The sequence below is a fragment of the Nelumbo lutea genome, chromosome 3 (assembly GCF_056320005.1).
Source record: "Nelumbo lutea isolate HS-2025 chromosome 3, American lotus-T2T, whole genome shotgun sequence".
Lineage (NCBI taxonomy): Eukaryota > Viridiplantae > Streptophyta > Magnoliopsida > Proteales > Nelumbonaceae > Nelumbo > Nelumbo lutea.
This window is the reverse complement of record NC_142686.1, coordinates 54,450,593-54,477,153: the sequence shown is the minus strand read 5'-3', so window position 1 is coordinate 54,477,153 and position 26,561 is coordinate 54,450,593. Positions and strand designations below refer to the sequence as shown.

General features: G+C 40.0%; 1 protein-coding gene across 3 annotated transcripts in view; it reads right to left on the bottom strand.

The window, feature by feature from the left end:
* Positions 1-26,561, bottom strand: part of LOC148865037 (glutathione gamma-glutamylcysteinyltransferase 1-like) — an 80,004-nt gene that overhangs the window by 39,885 nt on the left and 13,558 nt on the right. For 2 of the 3 annotated variants that reach the window (XM_088981378.1, XM_088981376.1), the window contains exons 2-3: positions 17,291-17,447; positions 3,291-3,529 (exon numbers count right to left, since the gene is read on the bottom strand). In XM_088981378.1, the coding sequence (XP_088837504.1) occupies positions 3,291-3,529; positions 17,291-17,447 (396 nt within the window). Of the gene's footprint in view, positions 1-3,290; positions 3,567-17,290; positions 17,448-26,561 lie in introns of all 3 variants that reach the window. The other variant, XM_088981379.1, reaches the window with a different exon arrangement.

Below are 26,561 nucleotides of genomic sequence, written 5' to 3'. Positions count from 1 at the left end.
AGCTAATAGTCTTGCAGATCAACTAGCAAAGTAAGGGGTTAACAGGGATAGTGTTTTTGGGCTCCATTATAATGATTAAGATCATACTTATTGGTTTGCCTTTCTTGTAATGCCTATCTCGTAATGGGGTAGCCAAGGCTACCCAAATTTGTATCTTTTCCTCCCATTAATTAAATCTTTGCTTGGTACTGATCAGAAAAAAAAAAAAAAGATTATACAGATTGTGCTCTAAAGACCTTTGAAGTAAGAGGCAATAAGGTGATTTCACATCCCAAGTTTAGAAGACCTTTGTTGGACAGGGAATATGAAGAATATATATTTTTTCTAAGGTTAAAGCACAACAAGCTGCACCTTCAGAACTCGATTCTAGATGGTGGAAGGAATGTAGTAAGGGATGTTTTATTGTTAGATCCTACTACAATGCAATTGTTCAGAAGTGCAGAGTCTGAATATTAGAGGGGTTTGGGGATATCCTATTCCTCCAAGGATGGAAGCATTTGCACGGTTGGTTGCTCTGGATAATATTCTTACAATAGATCATTTGAACAAGAGAGGCTTCAAATGGGCTAGTCTAAGTTACATGTGCAGTGACATTGAGAATGAAGAGGTTATCAGGCATCTGGCTATCCATTGTGGAATGACAGCTTTTATTTGTGGTTTCTTCTTTTCATTGTTCAAGGTTCAACTAAACAATCCCTGGGAATTCTTTTGATTGGTCAGATCTGCAAGGAAGCAAAAAGGCAACTCTTTCCCTGGAGTTCTGTTCCTTCTTCCATTTGTTGGGGAATTTCAAAAGAAAGAAATAGAAAACTGCTTGATGGAAAGAAGAGATGCTGAAAAAATATATGCTGATATTGGCAACATGATTGTGGACTGGATTTTGGCTTTTACCAGAATTTGTAGTGGCTTCTAAAGACTCTTTTGTCCTACACTTCTGGTCTACCCTTGAATTGGATTAGTTTGTACTCGGATATTTAGTAATGTCTGCAGTTGATGTCTGCTCCTTTTTCCTTGATATTCTGGTTGTAATTTTGTTCTGTTTCTTTGTGGTTCTCATTGTACTTTTTGTTTGTGGTGTTATCTCATCACCCTATCACCTGTTCTACACTTTTTTTTTTTAATTTCAATAAAATCCTCTTTTGAATTACTACCATTAAAAGAAACTTGTTATTCGAGAGTAAATGCAATGTAACATTGCAAGCATAGAAATTTAACCATTTGCATTGTGAATACAGATTATGACAGGGTAATTATTTGGAGTTCTGCCTGGGTAGAGACTGTTTCTGAGATTCCCACTAAAGAAATCATAAATTCATCAAGGCTACAATTGTTTCCAAGTCATGTATATATGCTATAAATAGCCAATACATTTCTAGGCAAGGAAAACAAGATTCCCTTTTGCACACAACAATATTATTTTGATTTTGCAAAGCATAAAAGAGTCAAAATGTTTTTATTAACATTTAGACAGCTAACAAGGCATCTGGATCATAAAGAACAACTCTGAGAAATAACAGAGGCAGCTGAATTATCCTTTGTAAGGCTAATGGTGAGAGCTGCTATTACTTATTAATTTCCTGCCCTTTTTTTTTTTTTTTGGTATTCGCCCTTATGTTTTTTTTTTCGGTATTTGCCCTTTTGTTTTAGTTATTTGGAATTGGTTTCTCTCTTTGTTTGGTTGCAGAAGGATACCCCCACAAAGTGTACAAGGTCTGTTTGCTTCTTCCTTTCTTAGGTGGCCAAAGGAAAGGGGCAGAATAATGTGGAGGTGTGTTAGAGCTGTCATCTGCCAGACAATTTAGGAAGAAAGGAACTCACACATATTTTCTGAAAAAGAAGAGGAGTAAAGAGGACATCATTGAAGCAGTCAGTATTTGGGTTGCACATTGGATAAAGTCATTGGAGGTATTTGAAGGGGTAACCACAGATATGTTGTCAAGGAGCTGGAAGGAAATGGCTAATTCAGCCCCATTTCAAATGAAGACTCCGCCAGCATCTAGTTCTTTGATGGAAGTAGTAAGGGCAATCTGGGACCCTCAGGCATTGGAGGAACATTCAAAGATGAGGAAGGGAAAGTTATTGCTATGTTTTCAGGCCCAATTGGTGTAGGGGATTCACTTAGAGCTGAGGCTATGGCAGTAATGGAAGGGTTAAAGAAGGCTAAAGAATTAAATATCAGAAAGTTAATTGTAGAAGGAGATTCAAAATTGGTTATATGCTAGTTGAACGAGGAAAATTAATTATGGAAGTTCGCAAACAAAAAAAAAAAGAAGGTTCAATTCACTAACTCAGAATGTAGAGATTCAGCTACAATAGGTTAAGAGAAATGCTAACTCTTTTGTGGATGCTCTTGCTAAACAAGGGGTGGGAAGGGATCAAATGTTCTGGGCTGTATTGTAATTCTGTTTTCTGTATTTCTCGGGGAGGGTTAAGAGATTTTATCTCTCCTTCCTTCTTCTGTATCTTTCTATTAATTCTTTAATATAAGTTTCTGTTATTGATAAAAAAAAAACAGAGGCTGATAAATTGGAGAATTTGCCAACTAAAAGTAGAGCAGGTCATCTAGAAAGTATAGAAGAACAAATAACAAAGAAAGAGGTCCCAAATTCACAGAAGATAACCAAACAAATAAGTGGCTTAACTACTAAACACAACATCAAACATGTTCAGTATCATCCGAGGTTTTTTCTTTTTATTTATTTTTTTGTTGAAGTATCATCCAAAGTTAGTTCCTCTTAGTCATACAAATATCAACTAGAGAAAGTTAATTGTATTGAACCACTAACTGACCTCATAATTGCTTAAAAGAATCAAATTTGCAACACATTCTAACTAAAAAATAAATCAATGACAAATTAGAGGAATTGAGACTAAAGCACCTTCAGGGATTGAAATATAATCTCAGGTTAAGTTATCCCTGTATTGTAAATTCAAGCAAAAAAAAACTAAAAATTGGAAATAGATTTGCTAGTAATGCATCTCATTAAATTAAGACTATAACTTCGTCAATATGGATGCAGAACGCCATTGATTATGCCAATCAAAATGAAATTTGCTAAAGGTTTATCCCATAAACAAAATTAGAGACATGAGAAACTGGTAGAAAGGATCATAGACTTCTGCATGATCCTCCACCTCAATGTATCAAGAAGTTAAAGCATCACCAATAAGTATGCATAAAAATTTAAAAAAAAAATTGAAAAACATAAGAGAAGAGAACAACTAAATGTTAAACCGAAGAAGAAGATATAAATTAACTAAAGCCAAAATTAATTGAGATAAGTAAAAACCTGCTTAAAAGATGCTCTGTGGTAGGACGTGATTACGTGATTATCTTCAGAAGAAGTACACGTTATGACATGTTGACGGAAATCATTTAAAGTGCTCTGGTTTGTGCGAAAAGCTTCAACTTTAGCACCAGCACAGTGAGCCAGACATACAACCTTTCCAAATGTGATGCCTTTAGCTTTAATCTTTTCCAAAGGTTCACAGCAATCCAACATAGATTCATCAAACCATCTCCAAGGACCTAGAGAGAAATCTATCATCAAACCATCTCCAAGGACCTAGAGAGAAATCTCATTGATTATATGGGGCTATGAAAGTGACATTCCAAAATAAAGTTCACTGTCTGGGAGTTTGATATAGCATTTAGAAATGGGGATTCATGGATGATTAAAATAGGCCTTTCATGGAACTTTTTGCATTTTCTAACATTATATATAGCTATTGGTACTTTAGCCATAGAAGTTCATACATGTGTAGTATTATGATTTGCAGATATTCTTGAATGTCCTAGATTCTCCTACAGAATCATCATTAAATTAAACATTCATCTTTTGTATGATCTTCAATATAATTAGAAGACATAGGGCCACTTCACCATTACAATGTCTTTAGGTCTTTCAGAATGTCATTTACAGAAGATGGGTCATTTCTGAATTTAGAATTATCTTTACTGGATTAAGTTCAAGAGATCACATTACCATTCTCTGAAGATGGCTCAACAAAATTTTACTAACTGATGTACCTCAGCCTTCTAAACCAATAAAAGATGCAAAAAATCAATTTCTAAATAGATTTGACCATCCCAAAGTTACAAAAACATAGTTTCTACTTTAAAAAAAAATAGCTGTTATTTTCTTTAGGAGTTCCTGTTTTTTGTTAGAAGGTATACAATTAGTTATTTCCTATTTTGTCTAGTAAACTATTAATTTAAATCAACTACTATTTTGCTGAGTTTCTAATTTTAGGAGTTTCTAGGACTAGATGCATTTTTGGTAATAGCCAAATTTCTATTTCAGTCAAAGCTTTGAGGAGTTCTATTTATAATGTATATCTGTCCAGGACAACAGAAGTTGATTTCTTCTTTTTTCTGTTTTATCTTTTAGTAGTTCTCTGCTACTAGTCTAGAAGAACGCCAGCAACCATTCTCTAGATTTCCCCCAGATTTAGAGCATACTTTGCTAGATTTTGAAGCAAGGCTTCCCATCAACCTTACTTTCTATTTACCAGACCCTACATTATTAACGAACAAAAGGAAAGAGGGAAGAACAAAAGAAAAGCAAATCCCAGTCCATAAACCAACAAAAGCTGGGATAAGAAAGCAACAGTTAAAAACTTTATAAGCAAGCCTGCAATATAGAACTCCCAAGAAAAAAAAAATACTCCTTCCAACTTCACCCCCAATGAAGTGGTAATAAGTAAGTTAACTAACCTAGTAAAGTATGAACAAGTCAGCAAAACAAAGGAAAAGGGAGGTCTAGGATTGGGGAACTTAGTTCACAGAAATGCTTCTCTGTTAAGAAAGTAGCTTGGAGGTTTCCATTGCAAAGTAACAGGTTGTGGCACTGGCACAAGGTTATAGAAAGCATTCACGGGCTGATGAACAACGGTTGGGATGCAAAGGTAGCCCCCACATCATCCTCGAGCTCTCCGTGGAAAGCAATACAAGAGGTATACCCAATCTTTATTAATCTCATTAGATTTGATGCGGATTGTAGTTCTAGGGTCTTTTTTGGGATATTCAGTTTCTGACTACAAGTTATTACCTATATCAAACTGTCACTTTTTCTCACTTTGGACCAAGTTGGGATTTTTCTTTCAAAAGGGGTTTGAGAGATAATGAGTGTGAGTCCCTTATTTGTTTGCTTGACAAGCTTAAGACAGCCTTTTTGGTTCAATATTTGGAGGACACTAGATCTTGGTCTACTTCATTTGATGGCACCTTTACATGTGCTTCCTTTTTTAATACTCTTGTGCAAACTCCAGATGGGGGAGAGCATTTCCTAGTGAAAGAGATTTGGAGCAATCACATTCTACCAAAAATCCAAGCTCTGTGATGGGAGATTTTTCTTGGGAAGGTGAACACCTATGACATGCTTCAAAAAAGGAGTCCAAACAAATGCCTCTCCCCTCATATGTGCATTCTTTGCTCTACAGATGGTGAATCCCTACCCCATTTACTGATCCATTGCCCTTTTGTGCTCTTTGTTTGGGAGTCTTTTGTTCTCTATTTGGTTGCAAGTGGAGTACTCCCCATGATGTAGTAAGCCTCTTCAACCCAAACTTTTTAAGGCAGCCAACAAAAAGAGGAAGAGTTATGTAGAAATCAGTTAGGGCAGTGGTGGTATGGACTGTATGGGAGGAAAGGAATGTAATAATTTTCAACAAGTACAAGTCAAGTGAAGATCTAGTGGAGGCCATTAAGATAAATGTTGCACACTATGTGATAACACTTGAGCTCTTTCAAAGTTTCTCGATTATTGATATAGTAAGAGTAGAAGTTCAGGACTGTTATCAGTCTTGAACCCTAATGGATTTCAGGATCGAAGATAAGAAGAAAGGTAAGAGGAAAGAAGAGGAAGAGGGAGGAGAAGCAGTAGAACACAAGGGTTGAAAGGAGGAGCAGAAGCTTAGTGTTCTGCCGCCACCACTTTAATTAATATTTATAGGTTATGCTCATTACATGGAAAGGACAGATCTGCCCTTAGTCTTTACATAACAAATAGAGCAAAAAATAAGATTGAAATAAATAACTGAAACAACTAAATGACCAATAGCCAACCCTAGGCAGACTAGAACATCTTCTACCCTACAAACACAGTGGGACCGTAGCTGTGGGGCCCACATCAGTGTTCTCTACACTCCCCCTCAAGTTGGGAATAAATGTTTATCATTCCCAACTTGGATAGATCTGCCTCTAGCTTCTTCCGTGGTACAGCTTTGGTGATGATATCTATCAGCTGCATATTGGAGGTGATGTATGGGAGACACACTTCTTGTGATGAGACCCTCTCTCGTACAAAGTGTCAATCAACTTCAATATGTTTAGTCCTGTCATGCTGCACTGGGTTGTGTGCTATATTAATAGCCGCTTGATTATCTCAATACAGCATCAGGGGCTTCTCATACTCAATACCCAACTCCTCAAGTAGTGATCTCAGCCAAAGAATTTCAGCCACTCCATTAGCCATTGACCTGTACTCAGCTTCAGCACTGGATCGGGAGACAACACTCTGTTTCTTACTCCTCCAAGAAACCAGGTTACCTCCCACAAGAGCACAATATCCAAAGGTAGACCTTCTGTCATCAACACTCCCAGCCCAATCGACATCCGTATAGACTTCCACCTTCATGTGGTCATTGTTCTTGAACAGTATACCTCTACCCGGGCATCTCTTCAAGTATGCTAGTATTCTTTCTGCTGCTAGAAGGTGCGTGGTTCTAGGAGAATGCATGTACTGACTGACAACACTAACGGCATAACTGATATCTGGCTAGGTGAGGCATAGATATAGGAGCTTTCCCACTAACCGCTGGAACATAACTTTGTCTTCAAGCAGCTCCCCACTCTCTACACTAATCCTGTGGTTCTGTTCAATGGGTGTATCTGCAGGTTTGACACCCAGCTTTCCAGTTTCAACCAAGAGATCTAAAACATATTTCCTCTGAGAGACAAAGATCCCCTGCTTAGATCTAGCAACCTCAATACCCAAAAAATACCGTAGTGTACCCAGATCTTTCACCTCAAACTCTTGATGAAGGAGCTGTTTGAGGGACTCAATCTCATGGTTGTCATTTCCTGTCACCACAATATCATCAACATATACTGCAAGTAGTGTCAGTGACGACTCCACCCTCTTGATGAACAGTGTATGATCTGACTAGGCCTGTACATAACCGAACTTCCCAATGGCTAGTTTGAATCTATCGAACCAAGCTCTAGGTGACTGCTTCAAACCATACAATGCCTTATTGAGCCGGCAGACCTTCTTACCTGCCTTTGTATCACAGAATACAGGAGGCAACTGCATGTAAACCTCTTCCTGCAAGTCCCCATTCAGGAAGGCATTCTTAACATCCATTTGGTACAAAGGCCAAGTGTAGCTTGCTGCAAGAGATAATAGAACCCAAATGGTGGTCATCTTGGCTACCGGGGCAAATGTCTCCAAGTAATCTATACCATAAGTCTGAGCGAACCCTTTTGCAACTAGCCAAGCTTTGTACCTCTCAATGGAACCATCCGCATTGTGCTTCACAGTAAATACCCACATGCATCCAACTGGTTTCTTTCCTTTGGGCAAGTCAACTAGCTCCCAGGTATTATTTTTCAACAGGCCATCCATTTCAACTTGCATTGCACCTCTCCACTCCGGGACTGATAGGGCTTCTTGCACTGTTCTCGGAATAGGGACATCAGCAACGGAGGTGAGATAGGACCTATAGGAGGGAGAAAGGTGATCATAGGACAAAAACTGGGAGATGTAGTGGGCTGTAGAAGTGGTGCAATGCTGTTTTCCTTTACAGAGGGCAATGGGAAGGTCAAGGTCATCTGCAGAGGGTGAGGTAGCAACAATGGAAGGAGTCTCTGTGGGCCCTGGGACTGTAATATCTGGACTTGGAGCCGCAAAAGAGTTTGGAACTGACCAGGACTGCTGATGACCGGGATCAACCTTCCTGCATCGCCCGTGATAGATTCTCAACTCCTGATCCCTCTAACCACCCTCGCTACTACAGCCCTCATCACCAACTGGAATAGGTAAGGGAACAGCCCCAAAAGTATTAACCCTGTCCTCACTGCACTCCCCCTAAAGAAAAGGACACAAATCTCCACGCTCACTACTCTTCCCCTGAGGAGAGACCTGAGAATAGTAGGGTGTCTCCTCAAAGAAAGTGACATCCATGGATACAAACTTCTTCCCTGAGACAGGATCATAACAACAATAACCCTTTTGAGTTTGTGCATAACCAAGAAATATGCATTTGGAGGCCTTGGGTTCAAACTTGGAGTGATGGGGACCGAGAAACTGAACAAAACAGGTACAACCAAATGTCTTGAGGGGAATAGTGAACAACTCCCCATTAGGGTATAGAAGGGAAAAATTAGGTTTCATATCAAGAACCCAAGAAGGAATCCGATTAATAAGATATACCGCCGTAAGGATAGCATCACCCCAGAAGCGAATAGGAACATTGGAAGTAAACATAATACTTCTAGCCACCTCCAATATGTGCCTATTCTTCCTCTCTGCAACCCCATTCTACTGAGGTGTACGAGGGCAAGTGCTCTGGTGGATAACCCCATGATTAAGGAGGTACGATGCCAATGGCTTAGCAAAGTATTCTTTTGCATTATCAGATCTAAGCACTTTGATCCTAGCATAAAACTGGGTTAGGATCATTTGATGGAAGTTTTGGGTCAGGGCAGGCACCTCATCTCGTGATCGCATAAGATAAACCCAAGAAAACCGGGTGTGGTCATCAACAAATAACAAAAAATACCTGTACTCACCCATAGAAGGAATGTGATATGGCCCCCAAACATCAGTATGCACAATATCAAAAGAACTATTACACCTTTTATTACTCAACAGACTCAAACAAAGTAGGAAACAGACTCTTCAAGGACTGAAAAGATAAATGACCCAATCGGTTATGCCAAAGCATAACCGGACTCACAACCTGAGAAACAAGTAACTTCTTATCTACTAACTCTTCCCGACGAGAACTCTCCCCGAGTAGATAGATCCCATTCGTCTCATAGCCAGTCTCAATCACCTTCTTCGTCTCCAGGTCCTGAAAAACACATCGGTCAGGAAAGAAAGTTACTGAGCAATTCAAATGTTTGGTAATACTACTAACAGAAAGGAGGTTAGTATCCAGTTTAGGAACATGCAAGACAGAGGACAAGGATATAGTATCCGACAGTTTGATGTCACCCTTGCCAGAAATAGGGACAAGAGAGCCATCAGCTATAGATACTTTAGCCCTACCAGAAGATAAGTAATAAGTAGTAAACAAAGAGGGCAAGCTAGTCATATGGTCGGATGCACCTGAATCTATTACCCAACACAGTTCAGTAGTACCTGGAGCAGAGGCATGGTAGGCTGAGGCTCGAGTACCTAAGTGTGCAAAGGCCGATGTGGCCGGAGCTGACGATGACTGCGATAACTGAGTTGAACTGCCAACTTCCTTCTCCAATTGTATTAGAGCAGCCCGAACTGCAACTAAGGTCTCTAATGGTGTGCCTCTCGTGCCAGATGAGGATGCTGAATCAGTAGTCATAGCCACATGAGCATTACCCTTTTTATTTCTCAACTTTGTTGGGACCAAATGTGGATGCAGCTTCCAACATTTTTCTTTTGTGTGTTTAGGTTTCTTGCAATGCTCACACACCACATCCCTTTTATCTTCCTTCTTTCTGTCCCTCTCTGAATCACCCTCTGTTTTCGGTTTGATAGCTACCAAGGCAGGTGTAAGCGGCTGAGGTTGCATCATGACTTTCCTCCTGGTCTCTTCACTGTGCACTAAGGAGTATGCCTGAGAGAGGGTCACACTATCTCTGGTCAAAATCTGCTGCCTCACAATATCATATTCTGAATTCAGCCCTGCCAGGAACTCAAACACTCTATTTGTCTCGATGTGCTTTCTATGTATATGAGCATCTTTGGGACTCTCCCACTCAAGAGTCTCTAAGTGATCAATCTCATGCCACAGGGACTTCAAGGTAAAGAAGTAGACCGACACCAGTTTCTCTCCTTGTTTAAGGGAATTCACCTCACATTTCAACTCATATGCTCTGGCAACATTAAGGGGTTGGGAGCAAGTCTCTTTCATCACATTCCATATCTCCTTGGCTGTCTTTGCCCACAAGTAATTTCGGCTGATATGGGGCTACATAGGATTACAGAGCCATGTCATAACCAAGTAGTTTTCTTTGACCCACTTGGTATACATAGGGTCTCCCTTGGAAGGTTCTGCCACATCTCCCAAGAGATACCCTACTTCGCCCCTTCCCCCAATAGCTATCATGGCTGATTGGGCCCATTCCAAATAGTTTGATCCATCAAACTTTATAGTTATAATCTGAAAACCTATCTCAGAACCACCACCATAACTACTGTTCCCAAAACTGCCTTCTGCCTGATTCTTAAACTCCATTTCAGTCAAGAACCAGAAGTCTCAAAATTAGGGTTACTACATTCAAAACCAGCACTAGGACTACCAACCACAATCACAAAATCATTATAGAACCAATCTGTACTCAGAGTAGATGTGCATGAAACATGTATAAAACTGATCTGAAATCAACAACCACACACAATAACAACAGTCCAAATTATTTTCACCCCATTAGAAGTGTTCGAAACCCCAAAAGAAAACTGAAAAAACAGTTTGAAGAACAATCTGATATGTTGAAGCCAATTTGAGGTTTTAATCAGTCCTAAAAGCTGTACACTCCAGACAGTACCGTACGGATAAGGTTTGTATTAGGGTTAATATGAAACCTTAAAACTGATCAATCTGATATGCTGAAACCCTAAAACTCAACTATTAGGATTTGCCGTAGGGATAAGATCATAAGGTTCAGTCCAATACTAGGGTTTGCTGCAGGGATAAGACAAAACCCTAGAGAATAGAGAGATAAAACCCTAGAGTGGTTCGGCCACCCTTGCTGGATAGGTCCAACCTATCTTCTCTGATGTTACTTCTCTCAGAAAATAAAAGACTTACAATAGGATGTAGTTCGCTGCCTACCAAGGTTACCCGAACCCTAGCCTTCTCTGATTCTTCTTGATCACCAACTCGCTGCAACTGTGGCACTTCTTCAAACAGTTGCTAATCCTCTAGAGATCTCCAAGAACCAGTCAACGAACTCTGCTTTCTCAGCTTCCAGCCTTAGATGGTTCTCATGTGGTCGGCTGGACTAGACTCACATGAGAAACCCTAGCTCTGATACCAAGTAGAAGTTCAGGACTGTTATCAGTCTTGAACCCTAATGGATTTCAGGATCGAAGATAAGAAGAAAGGTAAAAGGAAAGAAGAGGAAGAGGGAGGAGAAGCAATAGAACACAAGGGTTGAAAGGAGGAGCAGAAGCTTAATGTTCTGTCGCCGCCACTTTAATTAAAATTTATAGGTTATGCTCATTACATGGAAAGGACAGATCTGCCCTTAGTCTTTACATAACAAATAGAGCAAAAAATAAGACTGAAATAAATAATTGAAACAACTAAATGACCAATAGCTAACCCTAGGCAGACTAGAACATTTTCTACCCTTTGAACACAGTGAAACCGTAGCTGTGGGGCCCACATCAGTGTTCTCTACAGTAAGAGCATGGAAAGAAGTGACACACTCTTCTGAGAAGAAAGAAAGAAAGGTGGTGTGGAATCCATCAGGTCTCAACAAATTCAAGCTGAATTTTGATGGGAGCTCTAAAGGAAACCTGGGATTGGAAGGCACTGGTGGTGTGATTAGAGATTCCTCAAGCAAAGTTTTGGCTATGTATTTAGGACCTTTAGGGAAAGATGATTCTTTAAAGGCTGAACTGTTAGCTCTGCTATAGGGGTTAAAACTGGCCAAGCAAGCAGATCTTAAGAATTTGGAGGTAGAAGGGGACTCAAAAATAGTGATATCTTGGACTAATTCAATGGTAATGCTCCTTGGATTTATAGAAGGGAGATTGAAAGTCTAGCAAGGGAACTCACGCCTTGTTCACATGGATCAGGAGAACTGCAAATGGGATGCCTGATTCATTAGCCAAGAAGGGAGTCCATAGGCAGAAGCTTTTCTAGGCTTTATTGGAACACTTGTTGTGCAATGTCTGCTTTCTATTTGCAGTAATGTTTGTTTTCTATTTGCTGTAATCTTGTAACTGTTTCTTTTATTTGAATAAAATTCTTCTTTGTTGATAAAAAAAAACAAAAATTCATGATAAATAAGTTATTTTTATTAATGATGGAAATAGATTAAAAATTTATGACAACTCAAAAATAAAACTGCTTTTCCATCTAACCAGTGGTAAATAGTCCATAGGGATGCAAATTGGGCAGACTCAACTTGGCCCTGGACTGATCCATCCCGCAATTTTAACCGGATGGCATGAAATTTCGGTCCTTAGGCTTGGCCTTGGCCCAAAAGTTTGGACTTTTCTATCTTTCAAGCTAGGATTATGTCTAGCTCTTAGGTAGCTCAAGCTTGGCTTGACCATACACATATATAAACGTAATTAGTTAATTACATACATACATGCATACATATACAAATACATTTGTGTCATTTTTAAGTGTGATCTGATTGACCAACTTGAGCTTGAGCCCAACCCGAGCGCATCAAATTCTAGTGTGGGTTGGGCCCAGGTTCGACAGATCAAGCTTGACTTTAGTCTCAATCCTTAGGCCCAATGCATAGGGTTGGGCCTAGGTTGAGCTTAAACCCAACCCAAACTTACCAACTTACACTCTAACAGCCCAATCATTTGAGTAAAATGGGTCAAGCAATGATTTCATAATCAATAAAAATTAAAAAAATAGATAGGAATTAGAAATACAAAAGTTATACAAATAGAGATTTAATAGAAACTTTTGGCATATTTCAAGTATTATTAATTTATCATACTAAACTTAGATAAGTGTGATAAACAAGAATTATTTCTATAATTATTCATAAAATGGAAAAAAATTAAAGTTGCCCAAAAAATGAGATCCGTCTTTCTTTCAAGTCAAATAGGTCAAAAAATAAATACAAAATTTTATCAAAAAGATTGTGCACATTTTTAATATTATATATTTATCATATTAAACAAAAATAAATATGATAAGTGTGAAGCATTGAACAAAATGGTAGATGTTAAGGAAGTCTTTGTGGAGTCAAGCGACGGAGTCCTAGAGAGGGTTTGTTGGCTAGAGAAGTGCCTAGTCGGATGTTTTGCTAACACTGATCTTGACAAAGTGGAGAATTCTAAGATGGGTTAGCTCGTGGTGGAACGTGAAAGAGAAAGTCCAAATGAAGAAGATGCATGCAGGTTTGCAAATCTACTAAAGTCAAGCAGGTGGACCTTAGGCTGGGAAAATGGAATCCATTAGTGGCGGCAATCAAAGATTGGGTGCAAAGAGCCTCGTGTGGATCAATGCCTATGGAATTCCTCTAAATGTTGCAACCTACAAACCTTCAATGAGGTGGGAAACGCTTGTAATTCGTTTAAAAAAGTTGATGCTCAAACGTATTGGTTGAAGAACCTGGTTTCAACAAGATTATTGGTTGGTATGCTGGCCTTATGGGAAGAAAGAAACTCCAGGATCTTCTCTGAAGTAGAGAGAGGTGCTGAAGAACTGAGAGAAATGATCCATATAAGGGTTGTACCATGGCTGAAATCCTCAGAGCTGTTCACAGATTAAACAGTGGATGACATGTTGAGGAAGTGGGGTGAGATTGCAAGTTGCACCCAGACCAAAACAGTAATAAGTGTGTCTTGGACCCCTCCATCAGCTGGTTTCTTAAAACTAAACTTTAATGGGAGTAGTAGAGGGAATCTTGGACACTTGGGGATTAGAGGTGTGTTTAGGGACAAGAATGGGATTGTTTCATCCCTGTTCTCAGGCCCAATTGGAGTGGGTGACTTTCTCAGAGCTGAGATCCATGCAGTTACGGAAGGAGGAAATTTAGGTGGCTGGTTCAAGAGATGGAAGTCAAGATCATTTGGGTGAAAAGATCAGCTAAATCTTTTTCTGATGGGTTAGCTAAACAAGGGGTGAAGAGGGAGTCTATGCTTTGGGCTCAGGTGTAATTCTTGGGGGCTCAAGCCTCAGCTGGAAGATAAGAAAGTTTATCTTCCCCTTTGTAATTATTTCTATGATTAATTAATGAAACGTGTTATTGATAAAAAAAAAAAAAAAAGATTATTGATTGAAGTTGAAGATGTGCATTTGGTTCCTTCTTGCTTAGCTTTTAATTTTGTAGGGGAGTGGTACAATCTGAGGATGGTGGTTGAAGGTTGCATTTCATCTTGTTGGGTGGAGGAGAACCCCAACGCTCTTGCCTTGTTACACTCAGATGCTCAAATGCCTAGCAGAGGAAGGAGGGGAGATGCTGGTGTAGAAGTTCAATGGGCTGGAGGAAGATAATGGAAGTCGAATAGTCAATAGTGGGGTAATGTTAGCAAAGGATATAAGAGAAAATAAGAAAAGGGCAAGGGGTAAAATAGTAAATTTGGGAGGAAAAGTGAAGAGCTTTTTAAATAGGGAGGAACACATGGCGAGCAAATTTAGAAAGGAGGAGATTCACGAAGGAAATGAAGAGGCTTGGGTGAGTTTAGGTGGGAAACTTTTAAGCGGTGGAGCCCATTGCGAGTGGAGTTTGATTAGGCCATTAGGTCATTGATGCCATTAAGATAGGGGTTTAGGGTGATGATCTTAAATAAATTTAAGAGGGGTGGAGCCCGAGGTAAAGTTAAAACAAAGTTTGGCCATAGAAGGAAAAAGGATAAGGATTGGCGGCGGTTAACTCAGAGTTCGAAGTGCACCTCTGACCATTCAATTACTGCAATCACTGGTCTGTCGAAGGATGCTTTTATTGGCTCGTTGGCAGGGTGTGATAGAGAAGTAGTTCGTGAGTCACCTTCAATGCTTGATTATCTTCTGCAAGCTAAGCAGATTACATGTCGCTCTTCTGACTCTCTCGATGGTGAGCCAGGTACGATATTGCTAATTTCTCAGGAGTTCTGATGTAAGAATAAGGTCTAGACTCTAGTTCGAATAGTGAAGGTTAGGCAGCTATGGAGTTGGGAGTGGAGGAGAGTGGCTCTGATTCTTCAGCTCACGAAGTTGTCATTGGAAGATTAGGCATTGGTTTGGGTCGTAGAAGGAAAGAGAATGATGGGGCTATTAAAGGCGATATTTTGGAGATTCCAAGAAAATTCAAAGCTTCAAATAAGTCTAGAATGTTCATGTTACAAAAGTTTTCTCATGATTGAAAGATGATCTGGTAGGTGCAAGACCAACCAGCAAATACAAAAGAATATATAAACGAAGAGAAGCAAAAGCTAGAATTTTTTGTGTTGAGAACCCCCAAAAGGAGAAGCGATCTTTCGATCTTTGCAATTTGAAGACGGGAACAAGATTCATCTGGCAAATCTTGAATTGACAAAACAAGAGGATTCGGGGGTGGGACTAAAGGAAGGGGATGATATAGTATTGGGTATGGAAAGGAGGAAGATTCAAGAAGGAAGGTTAGGGGAGAAGAGGGTAGAAATCAAGAAGTTAGTGGAGAGTGTGGTCAGGCGAGCAATAGAACAATTTGAAAAAAAAAACAGAAGAAAAAAATAAAAAGAAAATAGTTGGAGAGGGAGGTGAGAAATGGACCGAAAGGGAGGGAAGGAAAGACGATTGGATTGAAGAAGAGTGAAGGGGGATTCGGAAGTTTAAGTTAGTAGTTAGGGGAGGGGTATCTTGAAATGTGGGGGTCAAAAAAAAAAGTTTAAGGGAAGGGGGGAGGAAGAATCGTTGTGGCCATCTTGAAATGTGAAGGTCCCTAGAGCTGGTAGACGTTGGGGGCGGCTGTGGGCAAATCCATTGCAGTTGGTCTTATTTCTGCCAGTGCTTCTCTCAGCACTAAGAGAAGTTTGAAGTGTTTGTCTCTAGGAGATGGTGGAAATTGAAGTGTTTTAAAAGCGCAAGGCACAAAAAAGGTGCAAGGGCCAATTTGCACCTGAGGCAAAAGGCGCAAAGCGAGGTGTGCATCTTTTTAAGAAAGGCGCAAAACTACAAAAACAAAAGCTAAAAAATCAAAAATTAAGTCAGAAAATTCAAAAAAATGCCAAAAATATTTAAAAATGTAAAAAAATTCAAAAATATTAAACATGATGTTAATAAAAAATATAAACATAAATTTTAAAATAAATGTTTTAGAAACCAATTATCTAAAATTAAAATACATAAACATAACAAGTAAAGCGTATTCAAATGAAAATTTAAAAATAAAAGAAAACATATAAAGCATTTTCAAGCACGTAAAACCCACAATCTCTTTTTTCCTTTAATTGCATTGCTTCAAGCAACTAATGTGATGTAAAACATATTGCATTCTTGATCCTATGAATCGAGGCAAACCCGAACAAGTCTACATTAGGGTTTGAAATTCTTATTTCTCACATGAAAAATAATGATTTTATAACTTTAATTGCCTTTTGAAAGGGGTGTGCCTAGGACCTAGGCGAGGTGCATACCCCAAAATGCGCCTCACCTGTGCACCTAGGCGCGCCTTTTAAATCACTCAAATTGTAATCTGGAATTTAATATTCTTCCTAGTCTCGGTGGTTTAGGTGCTACCTTATCACCTATCCAGATTATACTCTTTTTCTTTTAATGAAATTTTCATTTTACTTATCAAAAAAAGTACTTTTATTAACAATGCAAATTAAATAAATTTTAAATCCACCAGCACACCCTACTTTGATAACTTATGTTTTTCAATGGGTTCTAATAAGGAAACTGAAATTATTATTGTTATCTAAAACCGCGGCATGTAATGCATGTCCACATTTACTAGTATCTAAAAGGTATCATTAAAGTTCAAATACTACACTAGGTTTTTTAATTTTTTTCCACCATTCCATGAAAAAAAAATGCAGTTCTCAACAATTTGACCCATAATCCTTCTAACCCCTCTTAACCAAGAAGGGCTTTAGTCTTGAAGCCATTCCAGTCCTACATCAATTGGTACTAAGCCAACTAATATAACCCATCCAAAATAAAACTACATATGAAACATGAAATGTCAAGTATAAACGAAATAAATGAAGAGTTAAAAAAAAATAGTGCAAATAATAAGGAAGCTTATGTAGTATTAAAAAAAAATCATTGATTAAATAAATAACATAAAGAGAATTCATGTACAAAACCTGAAATCCAATGGATTCTACCAAAAGATTATGATTTTTCAATTTCCAATTCTTCAAGTTTTTTAAACTTACAATACACAGCCATGCACTTAAATATATTAAAGGCTTACCTTTCCATTTTCTTCCAGGATCAATTGCAAGAGCATTTAAGACCATGGAAAGACTGGCCAATCCACAGTATGCAGGTTCTGATTGTGTTTGGAAGGAAGAAATTAACTTGAAGAAACCTTCCATGTGTCCACTTTGAAGAGCTTCAGAAAAGAGTTGCTGCAAGTCACAAGGCAGGAACAGGAAAGGTGAATGACAGAAAAGCAAGGTTCAAAGTATCGACACGTATCAGCCCGTAATGGCCAATACATATCGTTCCAGCACCCCACCGGTATGCCCCTACAGTGGGTGTATTGTGGTTTGACTGGTTCAGGGTGTGGCGAAGACCTAAACCGGCTCCCCTGAACCAGTTGGCGAAAAAAATAAAAAAAAAAAAACCACGAAAATAAGTATCGATTCGCCCGATATGCCCATACTGGCGTATCAGGCGTATCGATATTTTGAACCTTGCAAAAAAGCACATATTATTCCAAGCTGCAAAAGAGCATGTGCATATATGGTGACATGTGCATATAATTTTGAATACAAGATAAATGCATAGATTAATGGGGAAATGAATAATTTTTTCACCATATGAGATACAGATTTTTTTTAGTTTTTGTACTATAGCAATAATATGATTGAAACCACAAACCAACTCTAAAATTTGAATGTCTTCTACTATCAAAATGAACCAAACGAATTTATTCCATTGTAGGTTTGGTTGCTAGAATACAAGGGAACCTTTCAACTTTGTTTGGCTCTACTTTCAGCTGACCAATTTCTTTTAAGCATGGTGAATAGGACTACCTCCTATCACCCCAACTTATATTAAGGGTGTTTGACCACCTCTAATCACAACCCAAATAACATCTTAAAATAACCTGTCAGACCAATAGTATAAAGCAAAAACAATACCACTAAAGTCGCATCATTCATAATCAGAATACATAGAAAGTGATCAATTTAATTAACTGTTTTCCTTTGATTTATTTTTTTTTTAAGTCCTAAAACATTTAGGTAAACAGGAAAAATACTGTCCTCAAGGTGCTATTTGTAAAATTAAAATGCAAAAGTGAAAAGTGAAAAGTGTTCATCTTACTCTCATTAAAATCATTAACAGTATGTAATTATATATGGGAAATGTGCAGCTACAATCCAAAAGGCAACACCCTAAAACATCCCACAAGGGATGACAATTTCTAAGCCAACCCACCTGACCGGCTGACCCACCCAACCCATCCAAATCCAACTATTTAAAGTGCGGGTTAAATATGGGTTGAGACACCAATTGGGCCAAATAAAAAGGATTGGACTGGGTTAGGTTATGGCCATCCACTTAGGTCAACCATACAAAAGAAGATATGTACATCACTCCATCCTCAATTCTTACTCACTCTCTCTTCCACAATTTTTTTTCAATAAGTAAATAGAAAAAAATATTAAAAGAAAAGAAGTTACAAATGAGGGCGATAAGTCATCACCCAAGTACAAAAACCATCTTTCAAACTAGATAACAGGCTATGCATTACATATCTGATATCCCAGGACCTCTCCTAACCTACTCCCAAAATCCTCCTTTTTTCGTTGACTAAATTCAGGAAGAATCTTTCAAACTAGATAACAGGCTATGCATTACATATCTGATATCCCAGGACCTCTCCTAACCTACTCCCAAAATCCTCCTTTTTTCGTTGACTAAATTCAGGAAGAATCAGCACCCATTCTACCACTGTCTGCCCACAGCCGCAACCACCTTCTCCATGTTACAAGCCTTGTCTTTGAAAGTCCTATTTCTCTCTGTTAAAGTTCAGCCTGCCCTAGAAATCTGTTTTGTTTGTTAGCTGTAAAGTAAACAGCAAGAAGGAAGAGAGGAAAGAAGAAGAAAGAAAGAGGAAGGAGAAGAGGAAAGGTCTGGTTCAAAAATTAGGAAAATCAACCTAGTTTCGGCCAGACCTGTTATTATATTATTAATGTGACTAGAAAAGACATAAGTTCCCTTATTTAAGTAAGAGGCACTCGAACTAACATAATAGTACACATCAGCACTCTCAACAGGTACAAAGACCGAAATACCCATTCACTAACACTCCCCCTCAAGCTGATGAGTATATATCATAATCCTAGTTTGTTACATATGTAGTCCACTCTCCCCCGACTCAAACCTTTTGTAAACAAGTCTGCCCACTGATTTCCTATATTAACATACGCAGTCTCTATCACTCCATTCAGCACCTTCTCTCTCACAAAATAGCAGTCAACTTCGATGTGCTTGGTTCTTTCATGAAACACCAGATTGGAAGAGATATGAACTGTTGCCTGACTGTCACAATAGAGTTACATTGGAGTACTGATGTCATATCCTATTTCCTGTAGAAGATTCCTTAGCCACACTAACTCACAAGCAATATGTGCCATGGCCCTATATTCTGCTTTTGCACTACTTCTGGCCACAACTGTTTGCTTCTTACTTTTCCACGTTACCAGGTTACCCCCCAGGAAGGTACAATAGCCTGTGGTAGACCGTCTATCAGACATGGAACCTGTCCAATCAGCATCGATGTATCCTTCTACTTCCAGTTTTCCACCACTTTTGTACAGTAACCCACGGCCAGGAGCTCCTTTCAAGTACCTCACAATCCTTAGCACTGCATTCCAATGTGGGACCAAAGGTTTCTGCATGAACTGACTCACCACACTCCGCAAATGAAATATCTGGCCGAGTAATGGTTAGGTAGTTTAGCTTGCCTACAAGACGTTGGTATCTGCCAGGGTCTTCAAATACTTCACCTATATCACTGCTCAGCCTCGTATTTGTTTCTGTAGAGAAAATGGGCCAAATGGCCCATAGGTTGTTACTGTATATTATCTTTATGTTCTTCTCTGTAATGGGCCTTATTCTGGGCCCATACTCTTTTATGTTCCTCTTTTGTAATTTCTTGTCCAACTAAGGACCTCTCTTGTAATTACTAAAAGATTAACTTAATAAAAGTGTATTAGAGAGTTAGAGGGAGGTTATGTTCGAACTCCTCATCCTCTAACTCTTCTTGCCGCAGCTCTCTCTTCTTCTCTAATCTTCTCTTGCTAGTTTTCTTTGTTTCAAACACAGTCCCTACTTCTAAGACTGTTTTTTCAACTTGGTATCAGAGCAGGCCATTGCTTGGCGTGTCCCTCATGTGGTTCTAGTTCAGCCAACTACATGAGGAGGTTCTAGGGCTGAGAGTTTACAATCATCCGCCTGATTCTTGGAGGTCATTGGAGGGTTCCCAAGCTTCTACACACTTGGAGAAGGATTCGGTGACCAAGAAGAATCAAAGAACAAGTTGCTTTGCCTGACTTAAATTCAGAGAAAAGGGTTTTCGAAGTCATCCTAAAGGACAAGTGTCCGGCCTGGTTTATAGTTCAAACCAGAGACTCTCTTACTGTAAGTCTTTGCTCAATTGTTTCTGGGTTAATTTTTTACTGTTCTGGACTGTTAAAAGTCCGAAGTTTCTTTGGAAACAGTACAGCTATTTGGCTATCCTCTGGTCTGATTTAATCCAGAGATTTCTGGGTTGTTTTTCATTTCTTTTCTGGACTGTCAAGTAGCCGAAATACCTCTGGAATCACTACTGCTAAGACTGCTTCATTCGGCCACTGTTGCTGGACTGCTCCTACTCAGAAATTTTTGGGTTGCTTTGGAGGTCCTATTCGACTGATTATTGGGTTGGGAAGTTGCTGAGACTGTTTTAAAACTAAGTTATACTAGTCTCATCTTCATTCCAGCCCCTTCTTGAAGGCTGAAACAGTAAATAGTGCCCTATACTTTGAAGGCTGAAACAGTAAACAGTGGGCTGTTAAGTATTGCACACTGAGTGTTCGATAAAAGGTCTCTTAAGGACTGTGGTCTTTTGTCTTCCTCTTTGGGACATCAGCTGTTAGAATCTGAAATACCTTGTGATTGGAGGTTGCTGGGTGTCTTTTTGAAGGCTGAAACAGTAAAGAAAGAACTACCACCAAACTTTGCATGATGGATTTCTCAAACTTTGAAAACAAGAATACTGCTGAATATGGGCAGATTTTGGGAACCCCAACCGATTCTATGCTGGCTGTAACTACAGTCAAGCTTGATGGGACCAATTACTTGGCTTGGTCACAATCAGTGAAAATCCATATTTGTAGCAAAGGAAAATAGGGTTTTATTTCTGGGAGCAAGAAAGCTCCTTCAGAGGATGATCCATCTTATGAGAGATGGGTACAAGAAATTACAAAAGAGGAACATAAAAGAGTATGGGCCCAGAATAAGGCCCATTACAGAGAAGAACATAAAGAAAATATACAGTAACAGCCTATGGGCCATTCGACCCATCTTCTCTACAGTTTCCGTAGGTGTCTCAGTCGGTTTAGTACCCAACAAACCTGTTTCTTCCAGTAAATCAAGCACATATTTCCTCTAACACAAATTAATGCCATGCTTAAATCTTGCTACCTCTCTGCCCAAAAAGTATTTCAATTTGCCAAGGTCCTTTGTCTGAAAGTTGTTCCTGCAGGAATGCCTTCAATCTGTCAATGCCCATTTTATCATTCCCAGTCACAACGATATCATCTACATACACCACCAGTAGTATTTTTCCTGCCGGAGAGTCATGACTGAAGACAGAATGATCAACTTGGCACTGTTTCATACCAAACTTCTTGACCACCTCACTGAACCTACCAAACCATGCTCAAGGGGACTATTTAGGTCCATATATAGCCTTCTTAAGTCTGCATACCTTACCATCCTCCCCCTGAGCAACAAACCCTGGTAGTTGCTCCATGTAGACCTCCTCGAGCAAATCACCATGCAAAAAGGCATTTTTGATATCTAGTTGATGTAGCGGCCAATCATACATAGCTGCTAGGGAGATGACAACACGAACTGATCCTATCTTAGCAACCAGGGAGAATGTCTCTGTGTAGTCAATGCCCTAGGTTTCGGAGTACCCTTTTGCAACCAGTCGCGCCTTCAGGAGCTCAACACAATCATCTGGCAAGTACTTAACGGTATACACCCATTTACAACCGATAGCCTGCTTCCCAGGAGGAAGAGCAGTGAGGTCCCAAGTGTGATTATGATGGAGGGTAGAGAGCTCTTCTTCCATAGCACGACACCACTCTGGAGAGGTAAGGGCTTCCTGAACATCCTTAGGAACAACCACGGAGGATAACAAGGAGATGAACTGGCGATGGGAGGCGGAAAAGTGAGTAAGGGAAACAAAATTGGAAATAGGGTGAAGGGTGCAGGTGAGTTTACCATTCCGTAAGGCAATGGGGAGATCAAAGTCAGAGGCTGGTGTCGAATATAGAGCCGGATCTGTCGATGGTGATGAAGCCGGAGGAAGCGTAGCCGGTACATGTGGGCGATGTGTATACATGTGACGAATAAGTGGACGGTCAACGGACGGTGGCACCGGAGGCAAGGACGTAAGCACGACTGGAACCAGAGGAGGAGGATCAGCCACAGGAAGGGGAAGAGGAGGAGGTGATGTGGAGGAAGCAGCATCACCGGACCCCACGAAGAACAGAGTAGACTCGAAGAAAGTAACATCAGTACATGCCAAAGAACGACGAGAACTGGGATGGCAACACTTGTACCCTTTCTGAGTCTGGGAATAGCCAAGGAAGATACACTTAAGGGGTCGTGCATCTAACTTGTCAGCCCCGGGACCCAGATTATGGACAAAGCAGACACACCCAAATACCCGAGGAGGAAGCGGAAACGAAGACATGTTGGGGAACAAGACACTAAAAGGAGAACGACTATCAAGAATAGACGTGGGCATCCGATTAATTAAGAAACAAGAGGTGAGCATTGCATCACTCCAAAAGGGTTTGGGAACATTCATGTGATGCATGAGTGAGCGTGTCGTTTCTACAAGATGTCGATTCTTTCCCTCAGCAACCCCATTTTGTTGTGGGGTGTAGGTACATGAAGTTTGGTGTATAATGCCATGTTGGTCCAAGTATTCTTGAAAAGATGAAGACAAGTATTCACGGCCATTATCAGAACGGAGAATTTTAATGTGAACGCCAAATTGATTGCGGATCTCAGCATAAAATTTATAAAAGATGGCAAATAATTCACTACTTCTTTCTTTCATTAAATAGAGCCACGTCATTCTTGAAAAGTCATCAACAAAAATAACAAAATATCTGTGTCCATTATATGACATCACTTTATAAGGACCCCAAACATCTGAATGAATTAAAGAAAAAGGACTCGACACACGGTTATCAATCCTAGAACTAAAGGGAACATGATGGTGTTTCCCAAATTGACACGACTCACAATCTAGAACAGAAAGTTGACTCAATGAAGGGACCAAGGACTTCAACACTTTCAGCGAAGGATGACCAAATCTACAATGCCACTAGAGAGGAGAAATAGATGATTGATGGGCCATTGACGTTCTTCCACCACCATCAAGATAATACAGTCCACCGGCTTCATGCCCTCCACCAATCTTCATCCCCATCTTGAGATCCTGAAAAACACACATAGAGGGGTAAAATGTAACGGAGCAATTAAGGGACTTGGTCAGCTTACTAACAGACATAAGATTAAATGGAAGTTTAGGTACATATAAAACAGAGGATAGGGACACAGAGTCTAGGTCAACATTACCAACACCACGAATAGATGATGTGGAGCCATTAGCAAGGGTAACAGATTGTGATGTAGAGCAATGAGTGAGAGATGAAAACACACCTGGAGTTCCCGTCATGTGATTGGAGGCTCCAGAGTCAATAATCCAGGGGTTGGGTGTGGATGCCAAACAAGCCATACCTGAGTGTGCAAAGGTAGTTGTGTTCTGCTGCGACGTGGATTGAACAAACCTTTCATACTCCTTACAAGGAACACTCACCATCTCCTTGCCTGGACCATCTGGAGAGGTAGAAGGCATCTGGTCGGCTGACCGGTTCTCCTGTCTAAAGCTGGAACTGGTGTCACTAGTCATGGCATGGTTGGCCCACGTCGAGGGTGGACCATGTAAATCATAGCAGTAATTAATAATATGCCCATCCAAACCACAATGAGTACACCTCTGTGGACCCGAGCCACGTCCTCTACCACGAGCTCCCCCTGAATCTCTGCCTCCAGTACGACCACCACCACGGAAATGTGTAGATCCACCACTACCACTTCGGCCATACACTGGACCACTACTGCCACCACGGCCAGGCTGGGCTCCTCGAGCCCCACTTCTGGCACCTCGTCCTCTCGACACTGCAAATGCTGATTTATTTGAGATATTAGAGTTTTCCATAGATCCAATGGAAGTCCTCCGAAGACGAGCAAACACCTCTAAAGATGGAAGGGCAGATCCTCCTAGTATCTGGGCTCGTATTGGTTCATACTCAGATCCCAGTAGCCACACCAGAAACCAAGTCACATCAAGTTGCTCTCTCTATTGTTGTTGAACCTTGACATCAGAAGTGAGAGGGTGATAGACATTTAGCTCATTACGGATAATTCTCATACTGGCATAGTACTCCTCAAGGCTCTGGTTTCCCTGTTGCAGATTGAAGTATTCCTGATACAATTGATATACCCTACTTGTATTATCCTGACCAGAATACAATTTCTTAGCATGATCCCACACCTCTTTGGTTGTGTCAAGAAACATGAAGTTCACACTGATTCTGGGTTCCATACCGTTCCACAACCATGTGATAATTTGTGCATCTTCTTGTTCCCAGTCTTCATACTCCTAAGAACTAGTGGGGGGTTTCTCCTCTCTTATGTGCTTTACCTTCTTCTTCGCCTTCAGAAAAACCTCTACAAACTTGGCCCAAGGGACATAATTCTCTCCATTCAGTTTAATGGAGGTCATTTGGACATTCAAGTAGTCAGTAGATATCATCACACTAGGTTTACTATCATTGTTATCTGCCATTGCCGAATTCTCTTATCACTGAATCCTGAGCACTACACACTGCACACTGCACACAGATACTTCACCGAAATCTGCACACTGATTTCAACAATGACAAAGACTGAAAGCTGCACTCGTAACACCACAAACCCTACTCTACCTACTGGAAGTTTCACCATTAAGTAAACACTACTTCCCTTCGAATCACACACAAACTAGCATAAACCCTAGCATACTGCAATCTGAAAACCCATCATACGATCTGTACCACCCCTCTCATGTGTTCCATAACAGAAAATATGCATAAAAAAAAAACTCCTTACCTCATCGCCTGAAGGCCAACCACACGAAGGAATGAAACACCACTGCACCACACACAACAACCAATCACCAAACTCCTTACCTACATTAATTAGGGGAGGGCTTAGAAACCACAGCAACCAATCACCAACGACACCACCGGAGGCATAGAAACCTCCAAGGGAAGAGGGCGATCACTCCTTTTCATCCCTTTTTCCAGTCTCCAACCAACGGCTGAGAAATCCAAGAAAAACCCTAGTTCGAATGCGCAGAAAACAGAATTCTAGCAGGTCTGATTTGTTTGATGTAGCTCTGATACCATGTTAAAGTTCAGCCTGCCCTAGAAGTCAGTTTTGTTTGTTAGCTGTAAAGTAAACAGCAAGAAGGAAGAGAGGAAAGAAGAAGGAAGAAAGAGGAAGGAGGAGAAAAGGTCTGGTTCGAAAATTAGGAAAGTCAACCTAGTTTCGGCCAGACCTGTTATTATATTATTAATGTGACTAGAAATTAAGAGGCACTAGAACTAACATAATAGTATACATCAGCACTCTCAACAGGTACAAAGACCGAAATACCCCTTCACTAACACTCTCCTTCCAGATGTTCCAACATATTGCAAATAGGATACAACTCCATAACATCTTCACCTTCTTACTCCCAGTCAACCTAGGCCTTGTAGAGAAAATCTCTGCTGTTGGAGTTGGATGAAAGCCAAAGACCCTGAACATGGGTGTAAACACTTTCCACAGAAAGCTTGAAAATTTGCATAAGATGAATAAATGAATAGCGTTCTCCTCCTCCTCACAAAGGCAGCATCTGGTAGCCATATTAAAACCTCTGGATTTCAAGTGATCACCTGTCAAACTGTTGTCCATTGCTATCAGCCAGGCCAGAGCCTCAACTCTTGGAGGAACTGGGTTTCCCCAGATGCCCTTGATATGACTTAAATCTGAATTACACCTTCTGAGAGCCAAATAACATGACTTCACTATGAACTTGCCATTCTTGCACTCTTTCCGCCAGAGCTTATCTCTGAACTGAATTGTAGGTTTTACACCCTCCAGTTTTTCTAAGAGAGAGATGCACTCTTCAACTTCTT